This window comes from Heterodontus francisci, chromosome 15 (assembly GCF_036365525.1).
Source record: "Heterodontus francisci isolate sHetFra1 chromosome 15, sHetFra1.hap1, whole genome shotgun sequence".
In the NCBI taxonomy this organism is placed as follows: domain Eukaryota; kingdom Metazoa; phylum Chordata; class Chondrichthyes; order Heterodontiformes; family Heterodontidae; genus Heterodontus; species Heterodontus francisci.
In genome coordinates this window covers 88,880,671-88,894,013 of record NC_090385.1, presented here as the reverse complement: position 1 = coordinate 88,894,013, position 13,343 = coordinate 88,880,671, and the positions used below count along the sequence as shown (strand labels likewise).

General features: G+C 40.2%; 1 protein-coding gene across 7 annotated transcripts in view; it reads right to left on the bottom strand.

Moving 5' to 3' along the window:
• Nucleotides 1-13,343, bottom strand: part of LOC137377770 (U2 snRNP-associated SURP motif-containing protein-like) — an 81,989-nt gene that overhangs the window by 21,329 nt on the left and 47,317 nt on the right. For all 7 annotated transcript variants that reach the window (XM_068047798.1, XM_068047797.1, XM_068047799.1 and 4 more), the window contains 4 exons: nt 12,601-12,729; nt 2,877-3,042; nt 1,416-1,511; nt 629-692 (listed from right to left, as the gene is read on the bottom strand). In XM_068047798.1, the coding sequence (XP_067903899.1) occupies nt 629-692; nt 1,416-1,511; nt 2,877-3,042; nt 12,601-12,729 (455 nt within the window). The remainder of the gene's footprint in view (nt 1-628; nt 693-1,415; nt 1,512-2,876; nt 3,043-12,600; nt 12,730-13,343) is intronic.

Below are 13,343 nucleotides of genomic sequence, written 5' to 3'. Positions count from 1 at the left end.
AACCTTTACAAATCTATCCTTTACAAAAGTTCAATCAGCTGAAAACTTTCTAGGTGTTCGGTCACGCTATCCTTAATTATAGACTCTAGTAATCTCCCAACAGATGTTAGGCTAACGGTCTATAATTCCCCATTTTCCTCCTCTGACCTTTCTTAATTAGCAAAGTGCGCAATTTTCCAAGCTAAAGGAATAGTTCCTGAATCGAAAGAACTTTGAAAGATTATAGTTCGGGCAACTGCAATGTTCGCACCTACTTCCTTCAAACCCTGGGATGGAAACCAACTGGTCCTGGGGCTATGTCACTCTTCAGTCTCATTAATTTCTTCATTATTGTTACTTTGCTTGTATTAATTTCGGTGAGTCCCTGTCCCTGATTCATTTCTAGCTTTTTTAGGGATGTCCAGCATGTTGCCTTCTTCCTCGATTGTAAATACTAACGCAAAGCAATTCCACTTGATTGCAGTGGTGGAGGAAACCAATTTATTCATCATAGACGATCAAAAAGTTATCTAAATTTACATTCACAGGCACATACTATTGTGCTTTTGAGCAACTTGGTCGAGTACATTAACATTCTTAAAGGAAGATGGTTATTAAACCACAATAAAGATAGTGTGAAGCAACTCACTTAATCTCAATCTTTTCTTCTGATTCTGGGTGGTCAAGAAGATCCCATTTTGATGTGGTAATTGCTGCAAAAGTGAAATTTACATTTTTGCACATCACAAGAAAAAGCAGAATTGTTAAAAGTATTAAATGTCTCACATAGGCGCTGGAAACTCAGCAATGTGTGCACTTTAAATAATTTCATTTTAAAAAAAGAACAAATGACATTTACTGGTATATACTGATTATTCACAGCTATCTATCCAAGCAGCAGACACATTAAGTGACAATGCTATCTGTATGCCATGCTATTGGATCTGTGGCTGCAGACTCCAATTCCAGAAACTGCACACCAATTTCATCTTTCCTAAGATGAGGATTAATTTGTTTTTATGACCCAACTGGTTATTTTAATGTATTTTTAAAAACTTAGAAATTAGTTTCAACTCTATTTTCACCCTACAGATTATTAACTTATGCAGCTACTTGGTAAAATCTGTAATACACCCAATTGCTTAATTACAAAATCTCCTGGAGCAGTTAGCTTTGTACCATCATCAGCAAATTCTGAAATTTGAGAATACATTTAAGTTGCTTAACAAGATGCTTAGGACTACTTAAAATACACCTACTTATATCAGGATCTTAAATGTAATACTTAGCACAAATCGTTGAGAACTTTATTCTAAAACCTGAATTTCTAATCAGGCAACAGATAATCAAAGTATTGACAAATATCCAGATTGGTTTGAAATAGTGCATAATGGTATTTAGTCAGTGTAAAATAAAAGTTAATTGAAAATTCATACCGTGAGCTTCCAACTCAGATTCATCCACAGTTTCCCATTTCGAAGGTGCAATCTTTAACAGTGGTTCTTCCTTTTTAATAAGTACCAGTTCCTCCACTAAGAAACAAAATAAAACACAGATATATTTATCAAAACTACCACAAATAGATTATCCTTGATTTAGACGGCAGGGTTTCAGCAGCAATTCCACTAAGGGGCTGTTATGATGTGAGTTACCATTTATTTTTACCCTCTGTCAGCCTCATTTGGTAGCACTCTCGCCTGAGTCAGGACTGGAGCACAAAAATCAAAGCTGACACTTCAGTGCAATACTGAGGGAGTGCAGTACTGATGGAGATGCGTTAAACTGAGGCTCCGCCTGTCCTCTCAGGTGGATGTAAAAGATCCCACTGCACTATTCTGAAGAACAGGGGAGTTATCAATTATGTCCTGGCCAATATCTATCCCTCAATCAACATCACAAAAACAAATTATCTGGTCATTACCACATTGCTGTTTGTTGGAGCTGCCATGTTCCCTACATTACAACAGTGACTACACATAAAAAGTACTTCATTGGCTGTCAAGCACTGTGGGATGCCCTGAGGCTGTGAAAGGCGCTACATAAATATAAGTCCTTTTTTCTCTTTTTGTACCTTATATCCCTGCTGGCACTTGCTTGACGGCTGATTATCTGGTTGCTAACTCATTGCTGTACTTCCTATATTACAACAGTGGCCACACTTCAAAAGGTACTTAAAGTGCTTTATAACCAATCGAGATGCCCTGAGGTTGTGGAAAGTTCTCTCTATATACACACACACAAACAAACATATACATACACACATATATATGTATATATTAACTTTCTCTTTCTTTTGTGAAAGCCAATGACTATAGATGAAGTCACTTTCAAACGAGAATGCATATGCGTCTCTATTCTGGAATGACAAAATACGGGCTAGATTACAATAAGGTCCGCCCCACAGAACTGAAACTACAAATATTACTGAACTGCCCCTTTATGAAGCTGTTCCATATCACAGAGGTCACGTGCACATGTTTAGCTTCTATTTGAACCTGGGTAAGTATTAAAGCAATTACAAAAAAAAAATGCGAATTTTTTCTGAAAAGGTAAACTGATGAGTGAAAAAAAATGCAAATAAGTTTTTCCTCACGATCGCATACTTCATGTGATAAACCTTGAAACTTCAGTAATATATCTCAAACATTCCTTCACTAAAACAAACTGGCACAGTGGCTGCAGGTGTTAGCTCACATGTGCAATAAGTTACCTTAAAACAAACTTTGGATTTAAAGTATACTGCATCACCAAGTTTTAAAAAATCATTTGAACTTGAATTCAAATGTTTTAAACATTGGGTAAAAAAAATTACCATCCCCATCAAAAATAAATCTCCAAGTGCCCACAGTACTCCTGCAACTGAAAATTAACTTTCTCAATATTGTTAATGTGCTTACTTGGCATTCCATCTAGGTCATCGTCAACTGATTTCAAAGGAATCCCATCAATATCATCTAAAGGCGCTCCGTCTAGTGGGATTCCATCAATTGGCAACCCGTCAACATCCTCCAATGGAGCAACTTGGTCACTGTCAATCGGTGTACCATCCACATCGTCAATTACCTGAATAAAAACACATCATAGGAGCACAAGGAGGAATAACTGAAAATTTAACACATACATCACATGAATATCCAAGGCGGAGTTTACACCAAGTCAGAGGACGCACTATTTTAGCAGAACTAGGAAAATCGTGGAAACAGTATTGATTCATTCAAATGCAAATTAGTAGATTTCATTCAGAAAATAACATTCTGGAATATACAAGTAATTTAAGACATGAGGCATGTTGCAAGTATAATTAGGCTTGGGAGGAACAGGTAATTTTGGACCTATGGTTTCCAAAGCTTTCCAGCATTGGCGTGGAGTTTCCTCGTGGCTTGTCTAGGTCTAATGTAGACTAATTGATAAAGATTATGCTTTTTAAAAATATAATGGGAACTTCAACAGTATTTTCAGGTTGAAATTACATAATTTTCATAGATATTTTAAATCAGCAGCTTTAACTATTACAGGTGTATTTATGTACTTAGTTTTATGTGTTACCTTTATTTAAAAATACAGGATTAGGATCTGATAGCAGAGAACATGCTCCTGGTTGATAAATATTTACAAGCACTTAGTGAGTTCATGTGGTTTGATAGTGTTGCAGGATGATTAAAGATTCTGGGAACTGTGATAAGAGAGTGTTGGGAGTAATAAAGAAGTACTGGGAAGTGAGGGGGTCCTTGGGTCTAGAAATATAGAAGTGGTGGTGGGGCACAAAAGTGTGCAGTGGTGGGAATTTGGTCTTGGTGCTGAATCACGAGGATGGTGGTGGCAGGATGATGGAGCAGTGGAGATGGGTTTGCTGGATGTGAGACGACTTGATGGGCAATCTGACAGGGTGGGAACAGTGGAATTGGAGCAGCAGGGTTTGGCAATAATGAGAGTGGTACGTTGTGGCTCTGGGGGTAATAGAAGCTGAATGGTGGGGTTTAGGAGTCGTGGACAGGGTGCTAGATTCTGGGAGTATTGGGAGTTGGCCTAGTGGGGTATGCTGTGGTCTGTGACTACTGATGGGGTGGCAGGGTTATGAATGGTTACATAGTGCTGAAGTACTGTGGAGAAAGGGTGAGGGGTTGTGGCGATTTCATACACGGCAATTCAGGTTGTGACATATGCAAACCAGACTCAGAAGTACCCCCCAAAAAAAAACAGAAAAAGAACTGGAGGACATAAACGGAAATTAGTGAAAATTAAATTTGGGACAAGCATCAGGGAAAACTTCTTTACTCAACAACCAATAATTACAGAATTATTACAGCGCAGAAGGAGGCCCATCATGTCTGCACCGGTTTCCGAAAGAGCAGTTTACTTAGTGCCATTCCCCTGTCTTTTCCCCGTAACCCTGCACATTCTTCCTTTTCATGTAACAGTCTAATTCCCTTTTGAATGCTTCAGTTCAACCTGCCTCCACCGCACTCTCAGGCAGTGCATTCCAGAACTTAACCATTTGCTGCGAGAAGAAGTCTTCCCTCATGTCGCTTTTGCTTCTTTTACTAAATACTTTAAATCTGTCCAGACCTCTCATTCTCGATCCCTTCATGAGTGGGAACAGTTTCTCCCTAAATACTCTGTCCAGACCCATGATTTTGAATACTTCTATCAAATCTCAAATCAGCCTTCTCTTCTCCAAGGAAAATAGTCCTAACTTCTCCAATCTATCTTCATAACTGAAGTTCCTCATCTCTAGAACTATTCACATGAATCCTTCCTGTACTCTCTCCAATGCCCTTACATCTTTCCTAAAATGCAGCACCCAGAACTGGACAATACTCCAGTTGAGGCCAAAATAGTATCTTATACAAGTTCAACATAACCTCCTTGCTCTTGTACTCTATGCCCCTATTAATAAAGCTCAGGATACTGTATGCTTTATTAACCACTCTCTCAACCTGTCCTGCCAATTTCAATGACTTATCACATATACACTCAGGCCCCTCTGCTCCAGCACCACCTTTAGAATTGTACCCTTTATTTTATATTGTCTTTCCATGTTCTTTGTACCAAAATTAATCACTTCAAATTTCTCTGCATTGAACTTCATCTGCCACCTGTCCACCCATTCCACTAACTTGTCTATGTCCTTATGAAGTTCTACACCATCTTCCTCACAGTTTACAACGCTTCCACCAAGTTTCATATCATCCGCAAACTGTGAAACTGTGACCTGTACGCCAAGGTCTAAGTCATTAATATAGATCAGGAAAAGCAAGGGTCCGAACACTGATCCCTGGGGAACTCCACAAACAAACCTTCCTCCAGCCTAAAAAAATCCATTAACCACTTCTCTTTGTTTCCTGTCACTCAACCAATTCTGTGTCCATGTTGCTACCATCGCTTTTATTCCATGAGCTATAACTTTGTTCACAAGTCTGCTGTGTGGCACTGCATCAAACGGCTTTTCAAAGTCCATGCACACCACATCAACTGCACTGCCCTCATCAACCCTCTCTTACCTCCTCAAAAAACTCCAGCAAGTTAGTTAAACATGATTTTCCCTTAAGAAATCCATGCTGGCTTTCTTTAATTAACTCGCAATTGTCCAGGTGACTATTAATTTTGTCCCAAATTATTCTTTCTAGAAGTTTCCCCACCACCGAAGTTAAACAGATGCCGATAGTTGCTGGGCTCATCTTTACACCCTTTTTTGAACAAAGGTGTAACCTTTGCAATTCTCTAGTCCTCTGGCAACCCCCCCCCCCCCTCCCAAAGTCTAAGGAAGACTGAAAAATTATGGCCAGTGTCTCCGCAATTTCCATCCTCACTCTCCTCAGTATCAATGGATGCATCTCATCCGGCCCTGGTGCTTTATCCACTTCAAGTACAGGCAGCCTATCTAATACGTCTTCCTGATCAATTTTAAACCCTTCTAGTGTCTGAATTACCTCCTCTTTCACCATTGACTTGGTTACATCTTCTTCCTTGGTAAAGACACATGTAAATTATTCATTTAATACCTCAGCTATACCCTCTACCTCCATGCGTAAATCCCCTTTATGGTCCCTAATCAGCCCCACTCCTCCTTTTACCACCCTTTACTATTTATATGTCAATAGAAAACTTTGGGATAATTTAAACCAATATTTTGCATCGGTCTTCATGGTGGAGGACACTATAAACGCCCCACAGATAACAGATAAGCAAGGAGCTAATGGGAGGAAAGATCTTATAACAGTCTCTATCACGAGGGACAAAGTATTTGACAAACTAATGCGACTAAACATAAGAACTAGGAGCAGGAGTAGGCAATTCAGCCCCTCCAGCCTGCTCCGCCATTCAATATGATTATGGCTGATCTCATCTCGGCCTCAACTCCACTTTCCTGCCCATTCTCCATAACCCTTCAACCCATTACTAATTAAAAATCTGTCTATCTCCTCCTTAAATTTACTCAATGTCGCTGCATCCACTGCACTCTGGGGTAGTGAATTCCACAGACTCACGATCCTTTGAGAGAAGTAATTTCTCCTCACCTCTGTTTTAAATCTGCTACCCCTTATCCTAAAACTATGACCTCTTGTTCTAGATTGCCCCAGCAGAGGAAACATCCTCTCCATGTCTACTTTGTCAATTCCCTTAATCATCTTATATACCTCAATTAGATCTCCTGTCATTCTTCTAAACTCCAGAGAGTAAAGGCCTAAACTGCTCAATCTCTCTTCATAAGACAAACCCCTCATCTCTGGAATCAATCTAGTGAACCTCCTCTGAACTGCCTCCAATGCAACTACATCCCTCCTCAAGCAATGGGACCAAAACTGTACGCAATACTCCAGGTGCCGGGGTCTCACTAATGCCTTGTACAGTTGCAGCAACACTTCCCTACTTTTATATTCTATTCCTTTTGCAATAAATGCCAAAATTCCATTTGCCTTCCTTATTACTTGCGGCACCTGCATACTAGTTTTCTGCGATTCATTCACAAGGACACCCAGATCCCTCTGCACCGAAATACTCTGAAGTTTCTCTCCATTTAGATAATAATTTGCCTTGCTATTCTTCTGACCAAAATGGATAACCTCACACTTATCCATGTTAAACTCCATCTGCCAAATTTTGGCCCATTCACCTAACCTATCCATATCCATTTGTAAATTTCTTTACTGCAACTTACTACCCCGCCTATTTTAGTGTCATTTGCAAATCTGGCTGTATCCCTGCATCCAAGTCATTAATATAGATTGTAAATAGTTGGGGCCAGTGGACCGAACCCTGTGGCACCCCACTAGTTACATCTTGCCAACCAGAAAAGGACCCATTTATCCCGACTCTGTTTTCTGTTGGTTAGCCAATCCTCTATCCAAGCTAATAAATTGCCCCGAACCCCATGTGATCTAACCTTGTGTATTAACCTTTTGTGCGGCACCTTATCAAATGCCTTCTAGAAGTCCAGATATACAACATCAACAGGATCCCCATTATCCACTTTACTTGTTACAACTTCGAAAAACTCTAGCAAATTAGTCAAACACTATTTACCCTTCATAAAACCATGCTGACTCTGATGGATTGCGTTTTGACTTTCTAAATGTCCTGTTATTACTTCCTTAATAATGGATTCTAACAATTTCCCCAACTACAGATGTTAAACTAACTGGTCTATAGTTTCCTACTTTCTGCCTTCTTCCCTTTTTGAATAAGGGCGTTATATTAGCATTTTTTCAATCCACTGGAACCTTTCCCGCATCCAGGGAATTTTGGAATATTATAACCAATGGATATTTAAGACCCTAGGATGTAGGCCATCAGGCCCTGGGGACTTGAATGCCTTGAATCCCAATAGTTTGCTCAGTACTTCTTCCCTAGTGATGATGATTGTTCTAAGTTCCTCCCTTTCTTTAACCTCTACATTATCTGTTACTACTGGGATGATACTAGTGTCCTCCACTATGAAAACTGAGGCAAAATACTGATTTAGTGTCTCCGCCATTTCTGTGCTCCCCACTATTAACTCCCCAGTCACATTGTCTAAGGGACCAACATTCACTTTAGCTACTCTCTTCCCTTGTACATACTTATAGAAGCTTTTGCTATCATTTTCATATTTTGCGCTAGTTTTCTTTCATAATTTACTTTGCTCTTTTTATTACTTTTTTAGTAACCCTTTGTTGATCTTTAAAAGTTTCCCAATCTTACAGCTTGCCACTGGCCTTTGCAATATGGTATGCCTCAGTTTTTGTCTTATTGTTATTCTTAACTTCCTTGCTTAGCTATGGATGATTTTTTTTCCCCCTTTTAGAATCTTTCTTCCTCTCTGGAATATATGTTAGTTGGGAGGAATTGAATATTTCCTTAAACATCTGCCACTGCTCATCAACTGTCCTACCTTTTAGTCTTCCTGCCCAGTCCACTAGTGCCAAATCTGTCCTCATGCCTATGTAATTACCTTCGTTTACCTCCAGAACGCTAGTGTGGGACTCCAGTTTCTCGCACTCAAACTGAATTTGAAATTCTAGCATGCTATGATCACTCTTCCCTAGAGAATCCTTAACTATGAGATCATTAATTAATCCCACCTCATTACATAATACCAAATCTAGAATAGCCTGCTCCCTGGTTGGTTCCACAACACATTGTTTTTTGGAGCAATCTCTAATACATTCAATGAACTCTCCCTCGAGACTACCCTTGTCAATTTGATTAATCCAGACTATATGTATATTAAAATCACCCATGATTATTGCCATATCTTTCTTACAAGCCCCCAGTATTTCCTGGTTTATACTGTGCCCCACTGCGGAACTACTGTTTGGGGACCAATAGATTACTCCCTTTGCTATTTCCTATTTCTACCCAGACTGATTCTATGTCTTGATCTCCAGTGCCTAGATCGTTTCTCAATATAGCACTGATCTCTTCCTTTACTAACAAAGCTACACCACCTCCTTTTCCTTCCTGTCTATCCTTCCGAAATACTGAGTACCCTTGGATATTCAATTCCCAAACCTGGTTTCCCTGCAACCACGTCTCAATAATCGCCACTAAATCATACCCATTCGTTTCTATTTGCGCTGTTAACTCATTAATTTTGTTCTGAATGCTTCGTGCATTCAGATACAAAGCCTTTAAGTTTATTCTATCAAATTTCCCTATTCTTGTACGATTCCTTGGTGCAATATGGCGTGCACATGTTCTGTCCCTACCTTTTATTTTCTGGTAACAATCAGCCTCATCACTAACCTGCACTCCTACCTTCTCCTTTAACTTTGACTTCCTAATTTCCCATGCAACTGAATCACCAACCCCGACTATTTAGTTTAAAGCCCTATCTACAGGCTTAGTTATGCGATGCACCAGGACTCTGGTCCCAGCATGATTCAGGTGGAGCCCATCCCATCGGAACAGCTCCCATCTTCCCCAGTATTGGTGCCAATGTCTCATGAATTCGAACCCATTTCCATACCAATCTTTGAGCCACGCATTTACCTCTTTAACCTTATTGACTCTGTGCCAATCAGCTCATGGCTCAGGTGGTAATCCGGAGATTACTACCTTTTTGGTTCTGCTTTTTAATTTAGCCCCTAGCTGATCATATTCCGTCAGCAGAACCTCTATCCTTGTTCTACCTATATCGTTGGTACCTACGTGGACCACGACAACTGGATCTTTCCCCTCCCACTCCAAGTTCCTCTGCAGCCCAGTTGAGATATCCTGAACCCTGGCACCAGGTAGACAACAGAGTCATAGAGTACAGAAACAGGCTCTTTGGCCCATCATGTCTGTGCCGGCCATCAAGGCCATTGGGACTCTCGATCCGAGCCACAGAGAACAGTGTCTATGCCCCTAACTATACTGTCCCCAATTACGACTACATTTCTCTTTTCTCCCCCCACTTGAACGGCTCCCTGTACCATGGTGCTATGGTCAGTTTGCTCATCCTCCCGACAGTCCCTGCTCTCGTCCACACAGGAAGAAATAGCAGGACATTTAGAAAAGCTTAACGCAATCAAACAGAGTCAACGTTTCTTGTGAAAGGGAAATCATGTTTGACAAATTTGCTAGAGTTCTTTGATATAACAAGCAGAGTTGATAAAGGGGAACCAGTAGATGTAGCGTACTTAGATTTCCAGAAGGCATTCGATAAGGTGCCACATAAAAGATTATTGCACAAGATAGCAGCTCACGGTATTGGGGGTAATGTATTAGCATGGATTGAGGATTGGTTAATTCACAGAAGACAGAGAGTCAGGATTAATGGGTCTTTTTCAGGTTGGAAAGACATAACTAGTGGAGTGCCACAAGGATCAGTCCTGGGGTCTCAATTATTTACTATCTATATTAATGACTTGGAGGAGTGGGCAGAGTGTAATATATCCAAATTTGCTGATAATACAAAAATAGGTGGGAGGGCGTGTTATGATGAGGACATAAGGAATCTGCAAAGGGATATAGATAGGTTGAGTGAGTGGGCAAATGGAGTTTAATGTTGGAAAGTGTGAGGTCATGCACTTTGATAGGAAGAATCAAAAGGCAGATTATTTTTTAAATGGAGAGAGACTTCAAAAAAGTGCAGCACAGAGGAATCTGGGTGTTCTTGTGCATGAAACACAGAGTTAGCATGCAAGTGCAGCAAGTAATTAAGACGACAAATGGAATTTTGGCCTTTATTGCTCAGGGGTTGGAGTTTAAAAATAGGGAAGTCTTGTTACAACTGTACAGGGTGTGGGTAAGGCCACACCTGGAGTACTGTGTACAGTTTTGATCCCGTATTTAAGAAAGGATACACTGGCATTGGAGGCAGTTCAAAAGAGATTCACTAGGCTGATTCCTGGGATGAAGAGGTTGACTTATCAAGAACAGCTAAACAGGTTAGGCCTTTATTCATTAGAGTTTAGAAAAATGAGGGGTGATCTTATTGAAACGAACAAGATTCTGAGGGGATAAAAGCAAAATTCCGAAGAAGGGTCACTGACCCGAAACGTTAACTCTGCTTCTCTTTTCACAGATGCTGCCAGACCTGCTGAGTGGTTCCAGCATTTCTTGTTTTTATTTAAGATTCTGAGGGGGCTTGACAGGGTAGATGTTGAGATGATGTTTCCACGAGTGGGGGAATCTCGAACTAGGGGACATAGTTACAGAATAAGGGGACACTCATTTAAAACTGAGATGCAAAGGAAGTTCTTCTCTCGGAGGGTAGTGAATGCCTGGAATTCTCTACCACAGAGATTTGTGGAGGCTAGATCACTGAAAGTATTTGAAGAGGTAGACAGATTTTTGAAATATCGGAGAGTTGAGGGCTATGAGGAGCTGGCACAAAAGAGGAGTTGAGGTCTAGGGCAGGTCAGCCAGGATCTTACTGAATGGCGGGGCAGGCTTGAGGGGCCGAATGGCCTACTCCTGCTCTTATTTCTTAGGTTCTTTAATGTTAGCTGACAGTGTTTTTTCATGCTCTCTCTTTGCTTTTTCACTTCCTCTCTCGACCTTCTATATTCAGCCTGGTTCTCAATAGGTATTTTCTACCTGGCATCTGTCATAAGAACACTTTTTGTTCTTTATCTTAATCTGTACCTCCACTGTCATCCAGGGAGGTCTGGATTTGTTTACCCTACCTTTCCCCTTCGAGGGAACATACCTTGACTGTGCCCAAGGTATCTCTTCTTTGAAAGTAGCCCATTGTTCAACTACTGTTTTTCTGGTCAACCTTTAACTCCAATTTATTCACCCCAGCTCCGTTCTTACCCTACTAGTCAGCTTTCCCCCAGTTAATTATTCTTCATCTGGATTGTTCGCCCTTTTCCATAGTCAGCCTAAACCTTATGATACAATGATCACTGTCCGCTAAATGATCTCCTACTGATACCTGATCCACTTGGCCCACCTCATTCCCAAGAACCAGATCTAGCAGTGCTTCCTTTCTCATTGGACTAGAAACATACTACTATAGAAAATTTTCCTGAACACACTCTAGGAACTCTTGCCCCTCACTGTCCTTTACACTACTACTATCCCTGTCTATGTTTGGATAATTAAAGTCCCCCATTATAACTACCCTATAATTTCTGCACCTCTAATTTTAGAATAAATTTACCAAGCAAGGTAATAGAGGTAAAAATACTGGAATATTGAGAATTCAAATCGATGTCACAGCGGGAGAGATAACATAATGAGAGGGATTATCAGTGAGCCAAATGGCGGTTTCTCAACTAACTTACTTTTATGTTCTAAGCTATCAGCTTGGTTAGAGTTTTTCAATATTTTCTTTTGCTAACAATCTTGCAAAGCTTTCCTCATGATAGAAGGCACAACAATAAAGCCAAATAAGCTATCAAATCAACACCCGACTTCACAGCTATTTGAAAAGGAATCTACCATTCACTGCTAAGTTAGCTGATCACAGCTGAGGTTCAAGTGTCACAATTGCCTGCAATGTCCCTGGAGACAATACTGGGCTTAGCTACTGTGCCACACCAACCAACCATCACTATCTTAAGTTATAACTAAAGAACGACTACTTGTGACAACAGCTGATATTTCCAAAACTGAAAAAGAAACTCCCAAGGAGAGAAAACCCAGAAAAGAATTTCATTTGCCATCTACTAGCATTAAAAAGATAATTCAAGTCATATTAGTACATACTACAGGCCTTTCTGATACATCGTCGTCCAGTTTCATTAGTCCAAGGAATATGTTTTGCAGCCTAATAAGGAAAGGCTCCGGATAAACAGCCCAGTCTTCCCATGCTCTAAAACATGTCATTATCCTTTGCTAAACAGAAACAAAATAAAAGCACAATTATCATTTTAAATATGCTATGGGTTCAGAGAAATCAGTTTCTTGTGTCATTCTTTTAATTCTGAGCATTGTTGAAGTATACATGCATGCAGGATAAAAACTGAGGAGGGAGATACTAAAAAGGCTGGCTATGCGTAGGGTAGATAAGTCATCTGGTCTGGATGGCTTGCATCTTAAGTTGCTAAAGGAAGTGAGGACAGAGACAGAAGGGCTTGCCATAATCTTCCAATCTTCCCTGGATACCGGGGAACTGCCAGAGGACTGGACAGTGACAAAGGTGAAAGGACAGTCCTAGCAACTACAGGCCAGTTAGTTTACCATCAGTGGTGGGTAAGGTTTTAGTAACAATAATCAGGGAAAATATCAACGGGCACTTAGAAATGTTCAAGTTAATTTAGGATAGCTAGCATGAATTTGTAAAACACAAATAATGCTTGACTAATTGAATTTTTTGATGAAATAACAGAAGGTTGAAGAAGGGAATGCGGTGGATGTTGTTTATATAGATTTTAAGAAAGCGTTTCATAAGCTACCACATAAAAGGTTTGTTAACAAGATTGAGACTTATGGAACAGGAGAGTCAGTGT